This window comes from Papilio xuthus, unplaced genomic scaffold (assembly GCF_000836235.2).
Source record: "Papilio xuthus unplaced genomic scaffold, Pxut_1.1 DF827714.1, whole genome shotgun sequence".
Taxonomy (NCBI): domain Eukaryota; kingdom Metazoa; phylum Arthropoda; class Insecta; order Lepidoptera; family Papilionidae; genus Papilio; species Papilio xuthus.
In genome coordinates this window covers 1,378,564-1,401,610 of record NW_013530935.1, presented here as the reverse complement: position 1 = coordinate 1,401,610, position 23,047 = coordinate 1,378,564, and the positions used below count along the sequence as shown (strand labels likewise).

The 23,047-nt window shown below is 34.1% G+C and overlaps 1 protein-coding gene and 1 long non-coding RNA gene across 2 annotated transcripts; both read right to left on the bottom strand.

Moving 5' to 3' along the window:
* Positions 1-840: 840 nt before the first annotated feature.
* On the bottom strand, positions 841-1,631 carry LOC106116658 (uncharacterized). The gene is made up of 3 exons (XR_001227835.1): positions 1,589-1,631; positions 1,258-1,471; positions 841-1,075 (listed from the first exon to the last, which is right to left on the bottom strand). It is a non-coding gene; the product is annotated as an uncharacterized LOC106116658 (long non-coding RNA).
* Positions 1,632-16,940: 15,309 nt separating this feature from the next.
* Positions 16,941-22,514, bottom strand: LOC106116539 (uncharacterized). Its single transcript, XM_013310410.1, has 10 exons — positions 22,334-22,514; positions 21,899-21,943; positions 21,501-21,689; positions 20,608-20,779; positions 20,083-20,252; positions 19,551-19,719; positions 19,123-19,251; positions 18,652-18,812; positions 17,956-18,501; positions 16,941-17,415 (listed from the first exon to the last, which is right to left on the bottom strand). Exons 2-10 carry the CDS (start codon positions 21,932-21,934, stop codon positions 17,077-17,079), a joined length of 1,911 nt encoding a protein of 636 aa, XP_013165864.1. The 5' UTR covers positions 21,935-21,943; positions 22,334-22,514; the 3' UTR covers positions 16,941-17,076.
* Positions 22,515-23,047: the final 533 nt, after the last annotated feature.

The window sequence follows — 23,047 nt, the reverse complement described above, 5'->3', positions numbered from 1 at the left end:
TTTTCCTTCACCGTAGCTTTTATACAATATTCAAATTGTTATTACAAAACTTTACACGCCTTTTAGTTCATAAAATTATCTTTAAGGTTAATAGAAATAGAGGGATAATATGAAGGTTTTTAAATAACCAAGTTCTTATTTTAAAATCAAGATTTTTATCTATATTAATTTGCAAATTTCTAAGTTTTAGTCAAAACGTTGGGTTATTTAAATTTGAAGCCTACTTATATCACCTGTGAACATGGCACACCTTCTAGGCAATTAGTTAAAAGATTTACAAAAACTGCAACATTAGGATGCGCAGGCGCAGGTCGTGCGTGTGTGTGTACATGTGTATGATGTGGTAGTATGCGTGTGAGCCAGCTGTCGAGTGTCGGCAGCTGCGCCGGCAGATTGCCACGACCTGTCGCTTGTAGGTGACTACATTTAAAACATTTATATGGATATTCCATCTACTGCAATCAATCCTAATGTTAAGATTCATTAAGGACTACATACATTTCTAACAACACTCGGCAGTCGCTTCAGAGCGAGATAAACATATGATAATCCTATACTTTGCTAATCGAAAACTTAAAAATTCTTTTAAAAGTTCTTGCTTGCCTTAACAATGTTACAGTCAGGCTATTTTTCTAACAATAATCGTATATAAATTTGTTTCTAAACGAAATTGAAGTCCTGTTTTTTCTTTACAAGTGTGTGGTTAACCTAACACTACCTCAGTTGCGATGTACACGATGATTTGTTGAAGGGAGTTTCTTATTTATCAATAATTATCCTTAACAACGAACATAACGAACAATAATTTGATTATTGAATGCTGTTTTACCAGCACAAGTCACTAGCAGGCAGTCGCCACAGTCTGAGATAAATCTTACAACATTTACCGTAGGTTTCCGAGGCCAGGAACCCTGTTTAAAACATATTGTTATCTCTGTTTTGTCGTAGATAGAGATTTTTGCCTCAGAAACCAATATATAGTTGTTAGCATTAAAAAGTCGACAAGCCATCTTCAAGTATTATGCCAGCCATTTTAATCACCAAACTATAGATGTTTTGATTCATGGTCAATTAACTGGAAAAAAACAAAGAAGCATTAAATTTTTTAACAATATAGCTAGTAATAAAAGTTACCAAAACTTTCGCACATATTATATATAATAAATAAAAAATAAATAAATTAATTCAGTTAATCGCTTAATTCAATCTGTTTTCACGTTAATCTCGAGTATTTTATGTCGATTCAATAGAACTAACCTTAAAATTTTCTACCAAATCACTAGTAGTATTTCAAATCGATTATTTCGCCCCCCCAACGTCGCATTAAGCTTGGCTATCCAACAGGAGCATGTATTGTAAAGGACACAGATGTTATAAATTCTCAAAGACAGAAATCAATCTTGCGTATGAACAAAGGCGGTCGCATAATGGCGGGAAAGGTGGGCGCGTGCCCCGCCAGCTGCCGCGACATCTGCCGTACAAGATATTAATTATATTGAAATCTCTTCGTAAAAACTTAAGAATTTTTCAATACCAAAATATACTTGACACGTCGAGATAATAAAAATTAATTAATCTATGAATATACCTTTTAATTGTTCAACTTTTTCCACTGACATTCGAACGCATTCGATAGATGCTCAAGTGACAGATTGATTTTTTTAGCGACCATAAACAAATTTATTTTTCATTATGCCAGTGATTTTCTGCCATGTGACTTTTTTAAAATAATGAGGTATCCCACGATTACAATATGACATAAATTTTAAGCGGTTTTAATGCATTTACGTCCATCAATGGAGGATGGGATTTCGGACTGTGCCAATAAGTTTTATTTTATCACTTAAAGTTATAAGAAATTATTTGTTATTTACATATATTATATCGATTCCATACTTGTAGAATCCATCTTTACGATTCTAGAAAACTAGGCAATAAGTATCTTTGATAACCGTTCTTAGGCATTGGGAGAAAAACATTTGTAATTTACTCGCTATCAAGCATATGTGCGCAGGATGTTTAGGCACAAAGATGCTGACTTGTCTAGGCAGTACTGTGAACTACATATGTAACATTATACTTTCGTTTAGTGAGAACAAATCAAGGGACTTCCATCCACTGGTACAGATTGATAAGACCTAAAGTTACTCTTATCTTGAACTGTTTTGTCTAAGAAGGGTGGCGTGATGCTGTTTCATTGATTCTCAGAAGGTTTAACTATGTAATTTAATGTGGTTTAGTGGTTAACTAGATACTTACTTATGTTTTCTATTATTAATAATATTTATTCAATATCAAACATATTAAGTTAGAAAATAAAAAAAACATCCAAAAAATGTTAGGTAATGCTTTCTACAACCAAGTTAGGTTATAAAGATTAAAAAAATCGTAAATATTAGTATTTACTATTTATTAAGATATCCAAAATCCAGCTTCGTTATAACACTGTCTTCAGAACTATTGTCTTACAAAGAGTATTATACTATAAGCCAACCTTTTTGGACGAAACCAATTTTTTTTTCTTTTTTCCAATCCAGGATCGGAGCGAATTTCGTACAATTTAGAACAAAAGGAGCTCACGGTTTACAAATTGTGTTACGATTGTTATTCCATTTTTAATCTTATTGTAAAGGAATTAAAGTCTATATTGTGTTATTTATATAATAAAGCGCGGCCTCGCTTCAAGCGGCCGTTCCGAGAAAACATAAAAATGTTCATTCCATTGAAATTTTTGCCAACAACTCCAAACATATTATTTTACTGTTAATAATAACAAAGTTATACGATCACCTAAGCTCTCCATTGTTGTACTATCTAAGTTTAATTATTATTCATAGTACATTGTAAAAGTACGAGAATTTTGTTACAATAGTTGACAATTGTTCGATTGTAACTATGGTTTATTTAAATGCTGTTGTTAGGCACAACTACAGACTGAATGGTCAGTTTACGAGTAATTTTTATTGATTATTATATTCTTATAAAGAAAGTTTATGTAATTATTCATATTCATATTTAACAAGAATGATGAGACGTAATGTAATTTATGGCTCTTCTTATTGTTCTTTTCTGCGATAATGAGAGGAATGGATGAAACCAACGACTAGTCCGTTACTAAATCTACACTACTATACTCCTTAACTTTTGAGCGATTTTGAGTGTGGCGGATAGGATATGTGCCTAAATGTACGTTTAATTTCTACTGGTATGTGATTTTTGCATACTATTCTATTTCTATTATACATTATTTACTTTCAATATGATTCACTTCTGTTTGCTAGTTTCCCGCCATCTTCGCGATCTGTCAATGTCAAAGTTTTTTTTAATTAGTCCGTACAAAGCCATCGAGTAGTGTGAGCCAAAACAAAATATACGTAAATCAGTCGATTGATAACACAGGCTAACTGCATTACGGTAAAAGCGACCTGATGTCCATTTCCCCGTGGCCCAAGTTTGAATAAGTCGGCCCGGGTGGGTCAATGACCCCGGTTATGTACACGTTAAAGCCTTCTCCACACTATCGCGATTTTGTTATATGACGCATCTGTGTTTACTCTATGAACATGTGACGCATCTGCTTTTACACTAAGAACATACTAATATTACAACACATACTACTGCCTTACTTAGAATCTTTAAGTGGTCCCCTTAGTGTAATTATTTAATATAAGGTATTCATAATAAGACCAACTAACGATCCTGAGTATGATTGACAGATTTATATTTCATACATAATTGTAGGTCCAAAGGAACTATTTGGGTGTAATCTGGCTCCGACAAGAAAACTTCATCTTTCCAAGCATAAAACATCGGTTTCACTATTTTGTTTTATTTAGGTCTAAGCTCTGTCCTAGTAATAATAGATGTGAGGGGAATATTTAGTACATAAGACATGCATAAATAGAAATTTTGAATTAGACGTTTTAACACTTGGACAAAGAAATATTAGGTTTTTTAAATTAGACGATTATCTTGCTTAGTAACAATCAAATCCTAAGCCCTTAAATTAATATTTCTGTATTACATAATCAAACATTTAATTTTACATCTTACAATAAAAATTATTTTACAGTTTTGTTCATAAAGTTTGGCAAGTGTATTATTATTTTTAATCTGTTAAACTTCTCCGAAAGCACTGCTTGCTCTTTGATTTTCTTTAAAAAAAGTTGTTTTTATTTTATTCAATTAACATTATTCTTTGATAAATCATTAATATGTAAATAATATGCTGCCACGCGCCGCGCTATGGGTCGCAGTCTGTTTTATGGGTTCTTTATTAATATATTTTGTTAATAACAAAAAAGGAGACGATTGATAACCTCCTTTTTGAAGTCGGCTAAAAACAAGCTACAACTTTTGCATGATAACATAGCCTAATGTAGTAGTGAGATGTAAAATCGGAAACTTACGCCTTGGTTGTTTTTTTTTTTAAATTAATAACTCTGTTAGTTTTTAGCTACGTTTTATAGATTCCTTGTCATTTTTGTGTTGTCCTTTTATCTAGATTATCTGTGTATCAAATTTCATTTGTTTAGTAGTTTATACGTGAAATAAGGACAGACAGGGAGATTTCCTTTCGCATTTATAATATTAATAAGGAAGTAAAGATTTATCTTTAATAAGTACGTTAACTTTTAAAACAGTTGTCTTAAAACATTAAATGGTTCCTATTCATTGGTAGATGCATTAAATTAATAAATTCATGTTATTAAGTAATTGAAGAATAAATATTTCACGATATATCCGTTATTTATAATCTGTGACTCGGCACGTCACGAGTGTATGTCGGACATTTTATCACATTATTTGAACAAGATATTAAAATAAACTGGCCATGGTGCATACTGGATATAAGTTCAATTAGGATATTTAAAAATGTTTCTTTCTATATCCTTCTGTTCTTGTATTTGACACTTACATTGAATACGACAGTCGAAATCATACTAAATATTAGTAGCTAGTACTAAATATAAGCTAATTGTACCTCGCGACTCCGTCTGCGCGGAATAAAAAAAAGATAATTAGTAGTCTATGTGTTCTTAAAGAATATGTTCTACATCTATGCCAAATTTCCTTCAAACAAACATGTCTCCATCCATCTAAATGTTCGCATTTATAATATTAGTAAGATATCTTTTAAACTGCTGCACATATCTCGCTAAAATTTGGTAAAGATGTAGAGCCTAGTCTGGAAGAACACATGGGCCACTAATTTTTTTTAATTCCGCGCGGATCGAGTTACGATCGACAGCCAGTCAAATATAAATTAACGTTAAAAATTGAAAACTGAATTCATTGCCGTAGGCTTCCAAAGGAGAGGAAGAGATACTCTAAATTAAGGCAGTAGTTTTTTTCCGTCAGAAATGGCAATATCGCTTTACATAGCTACAAAATATCTACATGGATTTGCTATTCTAGCGACATTTGCCGCTTGCTTGTTAACCATTGAATAATACAAAAAAATGACTAGAAGAGATAGATTCCAGCGGCAATGCGAGGCAGGAAGTCGCGCGAAAACCGTACGGTTGTGGAATGCAAAGATATGCTTGAACGTGTTTAGGTATGTTGGCGATACGCCACATAGATCCTATGGAACTGTGCAAAGTAAGGTAAATACCATGAATTTTCATTGCCGAAACAATATATTATAATGTAAAGACATCTCTGTCATTGTTATAGAAAAAACAGAGATAAATATATTATATTATGTATTTTGTTAAGATTTTTTTGGTGGAAATAAAAAGTGTTACGTACACATTTACTTTGACGATGCCAAAGAGTGAATTTTTAATTTGTGGCACTTGACTGCGATAACCATTAATTAATCGTAGGTTTGTAGGCATTTGTGGCTGCACTTTTAGATGACCTAGGTTTTCTGGCTTGAACTTTAAGACATCTGTAGATGTAGTTAGGAAAGATTTTATTGTTTGCCATGAATGTGCTCTGAAACTATTGAACCGATTAGATAAATTTTTTCACTGTTGGAAAACTACAATATTCGTGGGTGAACTCCGCGTTGACGAAGTCGCGGGCAAATGCTATCTTACTCTACTACATGGATTTCGCTGAAATTTGGGATAAATGCAAAAGAGACTGGAAGAACACATAGGCTACTAAGTTTTTTAATTCCGCTCGGACAAAGTGGGCAACTGCTATTGGAAATAAAAGGAACAAAGCCGGATGGGGTTGCCAGTATATAAGCGAAAATACATAATTTTATTTCGTTGCTTGCGGTTTTTTTCCACTGGCAATGAGATATCCTGGACAGGTGAGATGTGAACAGATGGCGCTGCGGACGCGCCAGCTTTTGGCGAGTCGTTACCTCCATTTATAAGTCTCTTTTATATTGTAATTGAGTTTTATAATGTATGGTTAAGGAAGAATTTAATAACCAACAGTCTAATGAAACATTGGCCCGCTTTTCAAATTGCGAATGGAATATTTAGTAGTAGGTAATACTTCATCTATGTTATTAATTGCTGTAACTGACGTACTGAGGGCGTAAAGGCTTTTGTAGAATATCAGTGTTTTTGCCCCCCCCCTCGGGGTAATAAACATACAGCTGAGCAAAGGCCCTATCTGTTCTGCATTGCAACGCTTCCTTGTAATTGCAATGTTTTTGAACGGATTAAATGTTTTATTATTATTATTAATGGTTAAAAGATAATGAGGTTCATCTCTTCATCGCTCTTTACTTTTTGTTGTAATAAATATATGTAAAAGCTTAAGAAATAAAATATAAATGCGAAAGTTTGGATGGATAGATGGATGTTTGTGAGGTTTTCCGGAACTGCTCGACAGACCATGATGAAATTGACACAAACGTAGAATTTATTTATTTATTAACTTTCGGATGGACTCGCGGACGTTAGCTTGTAAACAAATAAAATAATAAAATAAATTCTAATGCCGTTTTCGTGATGTTTAAAACAATTAATTTTATAGCCGTACATTGTCTTTTATTAAAGCTTTAATGCCAATTCAGAACTTGACAATATTTTATTTCAGTAGTTTAAATAATAAAGATCGATTTTACTAAAAATGCACAGTTAGCATTAGAGATTTTCAAAGATTAGAAATAACCCGCCATGCCTTATAGGCATTTCGTGAACTGACATTAACGTTTTGGCGGGAATCGAGGGTAAATCTCAGTTGATTTAAATGTCAATTTTATACGGTTTAAAAAAATACTGTTCATGAGGCTGTTTTAAGTACATAGAATCTGCATAATTTAAAATATTAAACGTTTGTTTCTGAGACATAAATAAAACATATCATACCTGTCATTGTCTTTCACAAAATAAAGCTAAATATTTTTAAACGAAGATTTTAGTCTCAGAAACCCACGGTAAGTAATATCTTCAAATTTAATAATAATTTTGAAGTGTCATTGCACCCAATAGAAATTTAAGCATCGCCTAAAACATTAGATATTTAGAAATATTTCTTAGTCCGTATAAAAAAGACGTAAAAAGTGTGAAAAGTAAATAAACCAGTTTTTAAGATTTAAATCAATTTCGTTGATGTTGATTTAAATTAAAATAAATTAGTGGCCATTTTTGACGCAAATAATTAATTGAATGCGTAAGGCAAAACTAAACCAGAAAATAATATTTGCCTTTTAAATTTCAACGCTATATTTGGATCGTTCTTAATTTTTTGTCGATTTCAAAAAGGAGGTTATCAATTCGTTCTTTTTTTAAATAAGATTGAAACAATGAATTGTCACTAAAACTATTATTCATTTTTAAAGCTTTAAATTTAATTTTATTGTTCATAAAGAATCAACTCTGAAAAAAAGAGACTATTATTAAGAAATTAAGAAAGCCAAGGTTATTTCGGTGTAAATTATTTTAAGTATATTTCCTCGCCTTATGACACGAATATCGTAAATTTTGAAATTGTCCGAATTTGGTGCAAATGACAGTCATGTGGGGATTGTTTGGTCGATAATAATCTATTAACATCAACTGGTTAATGTATTTATTATTCTGGCAATAGCATATAATAGCTAATATTAAAAAAAAATAGTCATAACAAGATAAGCTATCTCCATCCGCTTTTTTCTACACAAAATCTGACGATTCTTGACTCCAGTTTACCTAGAATTAAGCGATTAGCCTTTATCGTGTCGTTATTTACTAATAAAATTTTTATATCATGAAATTACATTTATTTTAGTCTTTTTATTGTTTTAAATATAATATTAATTGCATTTATTTATTTAAATAAACAGTTACTCTATGGTAAAATGGCGCAGGTAGACCGGCCGCTTCGGGATGGACGGTTTGAATTGAATGTCGAATAACTTAGGGTTGCAATTTTATAAATTGACTTAGCCTTATTTTTTATGTTAAATTATTTTGAAGTAAAAAGCAAAAACATTTTCGACAAATTAATATTATAACCTCCGATTAAATTATAAAATAATAGTATGCTTGGAAAGAAAAAGTTTGGTATTATTGGCACTAATTACGTGCAAGAAATTCTCCATTTGATTTCTATGGTTACCATTTCTTTGCTTCATTAAAAGATGTCAATCTCACAGCTGTACAATATAAGTTCGGTATCGACCAATTATGAAAATATTAGCGGTTTACGTCATCATCACAACGGTCACGTCCTACGTGTCAAGACTTTCAAGCTTTTAATAATCTTATAGAACCAGGAATCTCCCTTACAATAGGGAAATTTATGAGTGGTCAACACTGTCGGGAAGTTTAGGAACCACTTCCCAGAACGATAAAGGGCCGCTGCGATGGCGGGTACGGGCGGCGGGAGGGGGTGGCGACAGCTGCGCTCGCGTCGCTCTCCCCGCGCCGCCGCACTTCGGCGCCGACCGCCGTGCGGATCCGACGTGCGCTAGTAAACGGTACGCGGTGTTTGAACACACACCGTGCGCGAGTTCACTAACTTAAAAGTTCACAATAGAAACAAGCTGGAAGATGTCCGGACGTGGTGGAGCGTCCGTCCTTTGTCTGCGAGGCCCGTGTGGCTGGGCGGTGACTAGTGCTATATTCGGTTCGTGAGCGATATTGCACCAGTCCCGGCCTATCCAAGCGGGCCCGGCCTTCGGAGACCGCTACTCAGCATCCGCGGCGCGTAGTCCCGTTACCCGGCCGGTCGTTCACAGCGATGGCCACGCATAGGACGTGATTCGGTGTAAACGTTGTGCTCGCTGTCACATTGCACCAATCCCGGCCTGCATGTGGTCCCCGCCTGTGTGCTGGTGTTGGATTCCAACAGGTTTGCGCGCAGCTCGCTATGCACGTGGCGTTTCTTGCAGGTAACTTCGAGCTTCGGCTCGCAGAAATCTCTTCGCGTATTCGCCCATACCAGCTTCTTTGTTGTACAAACGGGCCTGTCAAAACTATCAACTTTAACAGTAACTATAACTGTTCAAAGTAGAAAGTTGACCGGCGTGCGGCGAGACGTGAATCATTTTGTGAGAAACATTCGGTTCGGGGTGACTGAATCGATGTAGACATCGGCCAGCGTGCAGGCAGACCGGTTTCGATCGTAAATCGTAACATACACCCATATAACAATTCGTACGACGTTATAACTTTTATTAAGAGATCGCCAAAATGAAGGACATTTACAAGGAAGGCTTTCGGAAAGCTCCTAAGCCTCGGTAAACGTATTTGCATGCTCTTATCGTCTCAGCTGATTTCCTTTGTCCGAGTCTTTTCGTTTTTATTCATTTTACGCTAATTTACATTGTTTTGTTATTTATATGTATTAAGCATAAGCTTTGTAATGTAATATTCATGTAACGTTGCATTCTTGACGTCGATAGGTATGTTTGCGGCGTGTGTCCCGGTCGCTATCGGTCTAGCCACTAGGCACAACCAGTACGCCAATACATCGCGTAGTATGAAGGCAAAGCATAGTGAATCAGGCGGAAAGATGATTCACCGGGCAAGTTAAGAAGTCGTGCAACCGTTATGATTTAAATTACACCAGCTGTCATGGGGCATTCACGAATTGCGGTACCTACATAATATAACTATCGCGCTGCAGATCGAATCATGTATGGCGCCAAAACGGGATTGCATGTAATTATAATCATTTTGAATGTTTCTTATTTTGTGTTGTCAAAAGTGGTGTTACTTAAATATTGCAATTAATTGAACTTGTTTTCATGATTTAAGTAAGTTCGTTAAATAAAAATAAGTGTCCGTGATTGCTTTTATGTCATTAAAAAAATCTAAAATAAAGTATTGTAAAAGTTGTTTATGATAAATATTTGTATTCATTGCTTTTATTTAATAATCGTAAAACAGTTTATGGACAATTGGAAGCTATTACGAGCCTTATGTAAGTAACGCGATACCGAAAATCTCGTTAACACAAAGAAAAAACCGGTCTTTCGAGTGAGAGTCGAATTCGCATTGAAATCTCTGCGAATTTCGTACGAAATATGAAATCAATTGTGAGAAACCGAAAAATTGTGCATGTATTTGATTTTTTGCATACTATCTCATTTGTGATACTGAAGAGTGCCAGGGTCCAGGCCATATGGAAGTCCTCAGTCAGCTTGTCGCAAAAAATTGTTACTTACCTTAAGAACTAAGAATAGGTTTGTGATAAAATATTTTTTAAAAGTAATTACGTATACCTATAGCGCAATTTCATGCTAAACCAGTACGTTTTATCTACACTAAAGTTTAGCAAAAAATCGTGCACTGTTTTAGCCACCCAAATGGTACTTTCGCATTTATAATACTAGCTTTTACTCTCTGGTTTGTTTACATTTCAAATAATTTCCATTTTGGGATTAAAGGTCAATACGTTTCATTCAAAAGACGATGACATTTCAAAAAATATCGATTCTCAGTGTACGTAACTAACGGAATCTGTCATATTTGTAGGACGCCTTACAGACCGTTACGAATTCATTCGTAATTAATTCCGTGAGGCGCCAAAGTTAAAAAATTAAAGCTGCTATGTAGGCTACGGTGTAGGGGAGGCGAGGCCTTGACACAGAATCACTAGACCGGCAATGTTTCACTTTTAAAACAAAACAAATGCCCATTATCATAAAGTGTTGATTCTTACCATAGACAGGACGTCCGTCATCGATTGCTTCCGATTCAAAATTATCGATAAATCGATATCGATAACCTAATTTAATATTCATATTTTACTCGTTTTAATTGCCGAGACATTGTATTTTATACCATGATTAGTTAACAAATATAAAATTAAATCAATATTTTTAAGTAAATCTCAATTTTAATCCCAAAAAAGAACTTATTTAACGCGGAATTAGTTTAGCTTGTTTGAACGTACCAAAGGAGTGGTTGAATTTGAATTTATCTGGGGAAGAACATAGATAAATCTAAACTATGGAACTTCCTTAGTGTAGATTTACTGATCATCAAACGACGCAAAGTGCAGTTATTCTAATCAGTCCTGTTTTTTTACTGATATTTAAAATGAAATATCGTAAATGTTTGCTTTTAAATACCTTGCTTGTTGCAACTTTATAAATTGCTTTCGATATTTTATCGGAATTCATAATAAACTTAGTAATTAAAATATTAATTTTCTTGATTATTCTTTATCTCCTTTAGAACTCAGTTCAAATGGCTTAATATTTGGGTAGAGTTTCCTGCGGCAATCTTTTCATTCGTAATAAAGAAGAATGAATTCGATAGTCAATAAAAAATCTTTAATTTAAAAATGTACGGTTTTGGTGGTACACTTTTATCAAGAGATAAAAATTCCACAAAATGTGTACAGATAAATATTCAAATTATTCGATTTACGAATTAAATTCTGTAAGATATTTAATTTAAAGATTAACATATTAAAATTTATTTTCTTCTTTAAAAGGGTCTTGACAGACGGTCAACAAAGTAATCCAAGGAGGGTGGACCTTCCTTTAGACGTACGGAACCCCAAAAATTATTAAAAAAAAGCGTAAACTGTAAAAAAAATCGAAAATGATTGTCTACATTCGACTAGACTTTTTGGGATTGTCATTAGAATATTTAATTTCTTATAGATATTGAATTTAATGTATTATTAAGTTAACTGACACAATGAGATAGCATAGTGCTACAAACTTCTTTGTCCCGATGACCAATAAAACTAAAGTAGCCAACCATTGTTTCCATTAGTATTCGCCGTGAAATTTCTTAGCTGTAAGTTCTGTTGAAACATTTTATTTCTATTTTCTTAATAGTTATGAAAGGGATAACAATATTATACAATTAACTCAAGTGTGGAATTTCACGGTAAAACCAAATGTGTTAATCGCATTATATGTGTCAGCCATCTTTTATCAGACATGTCATTCTTAGTCGGGAGTGCAACAACTCTTTACAATTAGTTCAATTATTGACTTCCGTCCGTTGCACCTGGACAAAATGAAGATAGGAAGTCGATAAAGCGCTTGTAATGACAAGGGAAATTGTTGGACCCCAAATGTACCGCACTCAAGATCCTAAAACATGTTTATCGTACAAAAGGAAATAAATATTTTGCTGTTAAAGGTTTATTTATGTTCAATTGTTACTAATATCGTAAGTGTTTTGTTAAATTTTTATAATTTTGTACGTAATTAAGATTAATTAGTCAAAGGTCATTTGGATTCACTTAACAATTTATTATTTTAATTTTAATTTTTTATTTGCATTTTTTACAGCATTTCTAAGTTTTATTCGTGTATCATCAAACCGTTGTTAATCAGGCAAGAGTTTTAGTTAGTAATAATAAAAAAAAATCAATCTTACTATAGGTTTAAATAGAAAAAAAACATGAATACTAAAACACTGTTTATATCTCACTAGCTCTTATAATACTAAGATTTATTTATACTTATTTATACGTATATTTCGTTGAAACTCAGTTACGTTGTACCGAAACCTAACTTAGGACTCGTGTACCGCACAACACTAGCGCAGTTGTAAAAGTCGTACTACAGTTCTTAGAAAATACTTTGACCTATCGAACGGTATCACCGCTCGCGCCGTGACTAAGCAGTATACAACAGCGAAGAGCAAGACAGGGGAAAGTTGAACATTGATGGATTAATACTGACAAACTATACGCATTTTTTATATAATAATATGGCTAAAGAGCACGCGGGGACTTGAATTCGCTGAAATGGCGAAACGACAGCTGCCCATAGACATCTGCAGTTGCTGAAGCGATGTCTACTTTAAATCGAGGGAGGAAAAAAAATGAATGTTTTCCCTTATGCCGCTTTTCCATCAAATTCTTTTTACTATAAAAAAGAATGGGAAGGGAAAGAGTACTAAAATTAGGCCTCCGGGAACCAATCTTTGCCTTGATCCCAAAGTAACTTCGTTATTTGGGTACTGTTCTTCTGGCCAATGGATCGCCGGCTTAATTCTTCAAATTATTGGAGTTATGGAGTAAAATGAAACTATGACTTAACGATACGAAAATATCCTCATACTTGGAGAAAAAACAATAATAATTTAATTAATGGATTTTATATTATATATTTAAAATGGATTGTTACTCGATATATGATTGTTATAATGTTTCGCAATATCCAATAAGTTCGGTTTAAAACCAGAACCATGTCCTTGACACACAAGTAAAGCAAGATTTCGTCATCATTTCTCGAATGTCGTCAACATGACTTATTTTTAATATTTTTTTAATAAAATGTAAAAAAAAACTTGTACTTGCAATTTTTTTGTTAAAATAAAATGAACTTGTTTATAAAGATTTACATTCCACAGTTTTGCATTATTTTTTTTCATTCCAATATCATACTTAAGTCAATGAAGACTAACCGTAGGTTTCCGAGACCGAAATCTTTGTAACATCGTCATCCATGTCCATCCATCCATCTTCAAACAACCAAATATGTTTTGAACGGAGATGGTGGTATTAGAAACCAGTGGTAAGTTAAGTACTTGTTGATAAATACCAAACATTTTAGGGTCGAACTTTACACGCAATTCCTAACCCTTTTTTAACTACGTAGTAACCCTTCTCTTTAATACTACGCAGTATACGTGTTACATAGTAAAAATAAACAATACATGCATATACTTGCCAATGTGTTATTGACTACATTTATAATGAAAACTAGCTTTTGCCCGCGACTCCGTCTGCGCGGGATTAAAAACTAAAAGTGTTCTTCTAGATACTCTACATCTATGCTAAGTTCCAGTGACATCTAAGCAGCCGTTCTGGAGATACGTTCAAACATCCATACATCCATCCAAACATTTATAATTTAGTAACATTAAAAGATAAAGTATTCTTGTATTTCATTTTCCTGTAAACTTATTAATATTGTAACTAATCTAAGGTACATAAATAGTTTTTAATATTGCAGATTCGACTAGTTACCCGTAAATTCGTACTGGCGAAACTTCCAGATAAGATTTTAAATTTTAATAGTGGTAAACCGCAGTTCAATATTGCCAAAGGATCTACTAAGGTGACCTGCTAAAAGGTAAGGTATTCTGCTTGAAAAAAATAAGACACAATTTAACTATAGCTATTTATACCACGCAATAGTAACAAAATGAGCGTCGGTGGCTCAGTTGTCAAACACTTGACTTGCAATCTGCAGGTCCCGGGTTCGAATCCCGCCATGTACCAATGTGTTTTTCGATTTACGATTTACATATGTACATTTATCCGACGTTCTTACGGTGAAGAAAACATCGTGATGCAACCTGCACATATCTGTGAAGAAATTCAAAGATATGTGTGAAGTCAACCAACTCGCATTTGGCCAGCGTGGTTGACTATGGCTTAATCACCCTTAACTTAGGGTAGGCTCCGAGCCCCTCGGTGGGGACGTATAGTGAGCTGATAATGATGATGAATAGTAACAAAATGCAGAAATTGTTCTTACTGTATGTTTTATCTGAAAATAAATTAATAATTATTATTGTTGCTGCCTACAAATCGAGCCAATAGTAAAAATATCAATCATATGCTTTAACTGCATTTATAATTCAAACTATAGGAAGTTATGGTAAAAAGTAAAAACAACTGTTAAGGATTTTAAATAAACTTTTATATAACATTCTTTTTATAAAAAACACTATGGAAGTATATGTCCGATCCCTAGCACAGCTCAGAGCAAAGTCAGAAGTGATAATGACAAAAATTTCAGTGGGCATTTTTACCCTAGACCATAAACAATAGAACAGTCATAGATTAATTTTTGTATAGATTGTAAATTTAAATAATTCCAACACAAACATATTAAAACAAATAACACTTATGACAGCATACGGTTATGCTTAATATATAAAAAAAAACTTATTATGGGAACCTATTTCCAAAGTAGTACGACTTAGGGTCCTTCAAGAAGCGAGCATACCATTTGTATAAAGGCCGACAACGCAGCTGCAGTTCACAGAGAAGAATTACTATTGTTTAATCGCATGTGTTCAATTTTATTACAATTAAAGTTTATTCCATGATAGTGTATTTATTTGATTTTCGAACTCTTTAAAACTAGTTTTATTATAAGAATTTGATGCCTGACAATTATTAGAGAATGTTGAATAACATTATATTGCCAAAGTAAAAGTAACGTAAAAAAATAACGATTTATTTTTATAGGCTTGTTTGAATTTAGTTTCATTCTAATTTGCATAAAGTTTTGAGAAACTTTCTTCAAATTTAGAATAATTTTCAATTACATATATAGATGGCGTCATTCTCAATTTAAAAAATCGTGTGAAAATTTAAATTTTCGTGATATAATTAAGCGTCTTGATAATTTTCTATACCTAATTTAGTTTATTTTTACCCTATTATATCAACTTACAATTAGGGAAGGCTCCGAGTCCTTCAATAGGGACGTATAGTGAGCTTACGCTATGTGTTAGTATATAGACCGTGTTGTAGATGCCTTACCGTTTGACAGAGTGAGTAAAGAATAAGAAAACGACCTCCTTCTATCCATCCCTAGTGAATTTGGCAGTGATATACATCAGTTTCCTAACTCTTTTTTATGTCTTAAGGATAGCAAACGAGTTAGCGGCCTGAATACGCCGAAATAGCGAAGCGACCTCTGCCCATAGACATCCGTAATTGAAAATACTATTTGTGGGAGACCTCTGTTCGTATTTAAATTAAATTTTGTATTTTATAGCCTGTTTTATTGTTTACCCATCTATAAGCTAAATTATGCAGTTTTATATTTTTAAAAATAACATAAAAAACATATACAAGTATGACAGCTTTTGGTCAGACTCGCATATTGAAGGAATTCAATAACGCGTCAATTGTTCCGTATACGAACTGAACCAATGTTTATGATAATACGTTATTGTATTGCGTAATTATGTGCGCTTGAATTATTTATATTACGTTACATTAAAATCGTGTATGAATCATAATCGTTTGATGCAGGCCGTTGTTCATATTTTTTAACATCAAATGCATAAAAGAATTATCCTGTTTCGATAAGTATAGTTCTTTTCAAATATGCGAGCAATACGAGGTGCCTAACCCGAGTTTTTTTTAGATTAGAGCGAGAGCGAGCGGCCACCTTAAATCGCTAAAATAGCGAATCGATCTATGCCCATAGACATACGCAATTGCAGATACGTTGCCTACCTTTAATCGACGGAGAACGAGATGAAGAGAATATTTTCCCTTCCCATGAGGAAAATACACTTCCACTTTAAATCCTTTTATAAGAATAAAAGGTGAGAAGGGAAAGAGGACTAAAATTAGGCCTCCGGGACGCACATTCATCAGACGAAACGCGGAATTGCTTCCACTTGATGCCTGTCTTCTGTGTGGTCGTGGTATTTCACCGGATGAGCCGGGACAATTCGTACGAATTTTTAAAGCGGGCTCTACCACTGTCAAGTTTTTCACGCTTATGGTGGTTGTACAAAAAATGGCTAAAGAGGTTTCTTCGTTATCCAGGTTCGACTGTAATTAGGATAAGGTTGGGAATAAAATTAAACAAGTTTTCAATATAGTTGTGTTTGATTTCATCAGTCATCTTAAATATCAGATCTGCAAAACTACAAACAACATATGTAAATCAACAAAAATATATAAATAACAAAATAGGTAAAACAATCTAAAAAATCTTCGAGTGTATTACTGAGTAAGAGATTCAGAACTTTCTGGAATTATTTTGTTGGTATACTTCCTTGTTGTTCTCATTCTGGCCGCGGCGACACTGTCGAATACCCATTTGGAGCTAACTTCATTCTCTGAAACTCCTATAATGATATCATAATCGCGACCATTCTGTGCATCCCCGCCATTTTGTACGCCGCCGCCATCTTGTACAACAGCGCCACAAAGTGACAGGAGTTGTACAATGGCGTCTCTCTGGTCGGCGTTGGGCGAAATCCGCACCCGCATACCGTTAAATACGTCATACGCATATTCGGAGCGCATTCTCCCCAAAGCCTGCCTTTCTACACGCGCTTTCTGAAATAAAACATAAATAAAATGTATATTATTAAAAAGTAAACGTTTGTAAATCAGCTCTGAACCGGTTCAAAAGTTCAGGTCACGTAGACTTGAACCGTTGAGTTGCAGCTCAACAACTAAATTGGCAGCTCACGGCTCATCGTAACGTACTATGACTCACAATTCCCCGCTCAAAACGCAAATAACTATGCAGGTACAAATAGAGATGAGCTGTGAACCGGTTCACTGATTTGTTTCACTAATGTGAACCGTGAGGTGATCTGCAGGTACGCAGCTCTCAATTTTAAGTTGAGTTACCCATCACTATTAAAACTGTTTGGAAAACATACTCTTTGTATAGATTTCGCATTCTAAAATTACACTACATGTGATAGTTAGACAAAGAAAGAAATATAAGGTTATTTGATATCAAAAGAGGTTTTTTTTAATCGGTTATATACTTTTTAAATTTACTCCTCCATGCTATTAAGATTTTTTAATATGATTTTGAAGTTGCCAGGCGAGTTGATGATGCTGACTGTCATATAATCCACTTACCATAGCTATCTTCCTAAGATGCGGTACTTCATAACCATAATGATGTAACCATTGCTTTGCTTCCAATGAATCTAGCGCCCATTTAGCGTACAAAACTCGGCAACCTCTAGCTGCGCCCAACAAAGCGTTTACTGTCCTTAATTTATCTGTTCTAACTCCAATAGTATCAATTGTTGGATTGTCAACGTTTGTGACGTCAACTTGTGTCATACATGACGCCATCTTGTCAATTCCCGCCATTTTGTTAACATTGACAGCTTCCGCCATATTGTCAATTCTAGTCATTTCACTTGTTATATTTTTTAATCCAGATATATTTGTTTTCGTTGCCTTATGATTGTAAATAAAATTTATTATATTTTGTTTTTCATTTACCCTATTTGTCATATTCGTTGTGTTTAAATTATTTTGTATGGAGTCCTGTTTACATGAACCTAATAGAACATGTGTGGTTGATTTATTGACTTGTTTCTGTATGCGTCCATTTAACGCACGTATTGCGTTGTGAGCTGCTTGTCGTTCTGATCTAGACATACCTGTTAATACCTGAAAATTATTTTAAAAAGTTAGGTTAGGTTAGCATTTGCACAACTCTCTGTTACTTTGTTACTTTATAAGAAACTCCGGAGTATTATTACAAGTAATAATGCGATTTTCTGTAAGTGTATCACCGCGAATTGCCCTGACTGTACATACCACTCTGTACGTGTGCGTGTCGGTGGCGTGCGCGTGCGCATGTCGTGCGGGCGTGTCTGAGCGCGCACGCAGCAGCCTGCGCGCCAGTCTGCCTGCACGCGCCAGTTCTCGTCTCTCTTCATATGTCAACTGCTTTGCTCGAGCTGGTGTACGGTCCGCATCTGAAATATAAATATCGTATTAGTACATATTGAAATATACTAAAAATATATAAGTTAAATTTAATTACAAACATCAAATAAATTTTTTGACTATAGGAAGCGACAATGGAATTTTTAGACTGTCCTACATCTATGCAAAATTTTGAAGCTACCTTTATCCGTCCATGCAAATATTCGCATTTATAATATTAGTAAGATATTTTTTTCAGTATGATAATTTCGGTACACCAATTTCCGACTTAAAGGCATTTTGAGTATCAAGGCGACATATGGTTAGGAAATTAATGTCCTCAACTATGCACAAATTTACCTGAATCAATAGCACTGCCTTTTGTTAGATCTGGGTCCTTCTGTGTAAATAATTTTCTTTTAGATTTCTTGGGCGGTTGTGTTTTTATAGATGTTGGAGGACGTCGCGGCGCTGTGTTGACTCGCGTCTCTGTGGACAGAGGAAGGGTCAACTTATACTGGTATTAATACTTGTATAAGGACCAGTATCTTGAGACTTTACCATTCTTTCAACTATTACAATTTTTTCCATTTAAATGTAACATTTTATAAGTGAGACATCGTGGGTTTTTGACACTAAAATAGCTGTATAACATATCGTTATCCCTGTTTTTACCTTTGACAACACGGAAATAAAATGTTTTAAACGGAGATAGTGTACTCAGAAACCCAGGGTAAATTAAATAGTTATGGTTGTAATTTAACTTGATTACTGTTATTGTAATTTACCAGTTTTGTTATGTGATGTGTCACGCGACGTGTTTGCTGACGTGTTAGCCGACGTGTTTGACGTGTCAGATTCGCTGGACATGCGAAGTGTTAGCTTCTTAGAGTCGTCATCTTCTGTACTGTCCGATAGCAACGCCGCTAAGCTAATGTTCTCCATTTCAGCTTTTTTCTAAAAAGTAAAAGACACGTATATAATAATTTAGCTTTTGTCCGAAAATTTGTCGACGCGTAATAATATAAGGATATGTGCTTCGAACATAGACCGGAGTTTCAGTGGTAGTAATGATTTTTTTTAACTAGCTGTCGCCCGCGAATCCTTACACGCGGCATTAAAACAAATTAAATAAGTAGTCAATGTGCTCTTCCAGACTATGCTCTACTTCTAGGTCAAATTTAATCGAAATCCGTTGAGCCGTTTTGGAGATACATTCTAACGAACATCCATCCATCCATCTATTTGCATTTATAATATTGGTAAGTAAGTTAACAAATAGATTGATGAATAATGCTAATGTGGTAGTGTATGTCTGACCAGCATGATCCTCAAAGTCCTAGGTGATGGCAGGTCGGAGGGTCGCGAGGGTGCGGGGAAGGTGTCCTCGGGCAGACGACGGCCGCTCGCCGCGCACGCCTCCACCCACAGCGGAGACACCACGCGGCACGCCAGCGCACGCGCACGACCACGCACGTTGCGGCATCCATCTGCACTCGACACACCACATACTAACTCTATCCGACAGTATTCACTCGTAGTCAGTCTTGACAGTCACTGACAAAAGTAGGAAACTATGACTTGTCATAATTCTTAAAATTCTGGTTTAAAATATAAAATTTATATTGTTTATACAATGTCTACTTGGCTAATAAAGTAAGTAGGTAACTCAGGCTTCTAATTTAATCCACAACCGAGTTATCGGTGATCGAAAATGCCCTGAATTGCTTCGAGAAAAGGATAGTACTCTGTGCCTCTTTAGTGTTAGCACTGCTAGTCCCCATATGTTTATAAAGAATAAAAGTGAACTCATGATTTAGTGTTACATGTTAACAAATGATTAACCATGTGACCACACTAAGTGTGTGACGAGGTGGTTCCAGGCGGGCACGACGGTGGCACCGAGTGCGCTCAGAGCTGCCCGCAACGCCAGCGCCCGGCTCCCCGCCCCCACATCCACCAGCGCAACCACACCGCGCAGAGCCTCATAACTGGTACTTGCTGTACCACGTGTCACCTGGGAAATATTATAAATTAGAACTCGCAAATATAACTAAGTAAATAATTACTTGTGTAGAAACAAAACTCGATATGACAAAATTAAATGCAACTGCGAAATTACACAGAGTTAAAGTTTAGTCTTGCGTAGTAATAAAAATAGTACATCTGCCAAGCTCTTAATATTTTATAAATTGAAAAATGGGCATAGTTTTCTATAATCAGTAAAAAGAAATTAATAAACTAAGGTAAATTTTAGAAAAAATAATAACTTTAAAATGTAGTGAAGAAAACACAATAACAAAATTAGTTTGGTTTACATAAGCTTAATTGTAAGTACAATAAAGGAATCTGGCAGTGTTCCATCTTAAAAATTACAATTGTTGAAATATTTTGTACACACTGAGATAACAATGCAGAACAATACCCAATAGGACTTGACTTTTAAAAGTGTCTTTAAGAATAAAGTCATTAAATGGTATATAACTAATTGCTATTTATTATTATCATCCTATTTTTTTTCATCTCACTGCTATCTAATTGGTCATTTGTAGGATGGCTGGCATATGAAATGGCTAAGTTTCTCTCATTGCAAGGCACTTTCTCTATAAGTGGAACACTGCGAATTTCCGTGACTGTACATAATTAGTATTATTTAATTATTAAAACAATGCAATGAATCACATATTCATTGAAAAAATGATTATTTTATTACAATTATAACACAAAAAATCACTCACTCTACGATTAACAGCACCAATGTTGGTATCAATTATATGGGCCACATATGTATCCTTTGCAATGTTGTTATCTTGTTTCTTCTTCAATATATTAGTATGTTTCTTTCTGATATTTGACTCTTTGTCATTTCCTTTCAGAGCTGACCACTCCTCTCTAAGTTTTATTCTTTCAGCAACTGCAGAACGCCGCTATAAACATAAATTTGTAAATTATTATATTTGATAAGTAGATTATACTAATATACTGTTTAGACTAAACATTGTTGAAATAAAATCTTCTAAAACAAGGCCTTTTTTTTAACTGTTTTTTCCACTCTCGTCTTTTTACAGTCAAAGTTATATTTTATCATTATTTTACAATTTACAACTTTGGTTTGGCATAACTAAAATACACTCACCAGACCAGCTGCAGTTCTATTATTTTCTTTATTCATAATTATAATCTGGAATTACAAAAAGTACATCTTTAACATTGGTAAATATGTAAGAACTACTTATGTATATATATATACTATTTAACAAAAACAGATGTTTCTCACATGAGTTTTGAGTTAGTATAATGCTTTATTCTCATGTTTCAAGTTAACAGATGGTAGAAAAATAATTTTTGTAGAAAAGATACAATAAAAAGTTACGTAGGATGTAAAGGTGAACAGGTTTTAACTTGTTCATCCCATCACGACTTTAACTAAACGTGTAATACAATACATTAGTTTAGTTTATAGAAACATTGCTCATAGTTAAGTGCAAATTTTACGTTCTAGTTATGCTCAAAGTTAACTACCATGTAATTGTAATAATGAATGAATAGATAAATAAAACTTAAATCTCACCACTGATCGATCTGTCTTCAAGCCTCATTCTTTTATTACCAGAATTATATCAATTCTTGCACAACAAGCTCTTGTAAAAATCAATATGTTTTATAGACCAATGCAAAGTCAAGAAATATAGTTTAATGTTAAGGTATTTAACAATTTCGTGGGTAAGATAATTTTGTAAACAATAACAATATCAAAAGTATTTGACAAATGACATTGATTTATTCATAGAGTAAGGAGATCAAAAATTCACAGATGGCAAGCGTTATTTTTTATCTGTACAGGACAAAGAGTATGATAATTGATCAAACAAAAAATTTAAAGCATTTTGAAAATGTGAAATATAACACAGTTACTTATTATTATTTATAAACACTGAAAGCTGATTCTTGCTTCTTGAATATATAATAGGATAGTATCGTGATTAACACCGAAAAAGAAAAAATACAATGTTTAGAGGAGAAGGTACTATAGTCCTATGCTATTAACTTTTCACAGGCGTTATTTATTACAATATTTATTGTTCGCGCCAATTTGCGCCTTTCAAATAATCGCACGGGGCTGTAAACTTATCGAGCAGCTTTATCTGAATCAATAAACAAAGCTTATTATGTGGTATGTACATATGTATGGCATCCTGTGCCATGCTGTACCGAATTTGGAGACAGAGTATTATTGTTCTCATATCCTATTCAGTGGATCGCGTTATTTAAATTAACTGTAACC

What these genes read in the sequence shown, in the direction of transcription:
- LOC106116539 (XM_013310410.1), bottom strand. Translation starts at nt 21,934, where the DNA reads ATGAATAAAGAAAATAATAGAACTGCAGCTGGTCTG. An exon ending in AGGCAGTGCTATTGATTCAG is followed by an intron (nt 18,813 to 19,122) that starts GTAAATTTGTGC and finishes TTTATATTTCAG; the next exon opens with ATGCGGACCGTACACCAGCT. An exon ending in ACACGCACACGTACAGAGTG is followed by an intron (nt 18,502 to 18,651) that starts GTATGTACAGTC and finishes AATAATTTTCAG; the next exon opens with GTATTAACAGGTATGTCTAG.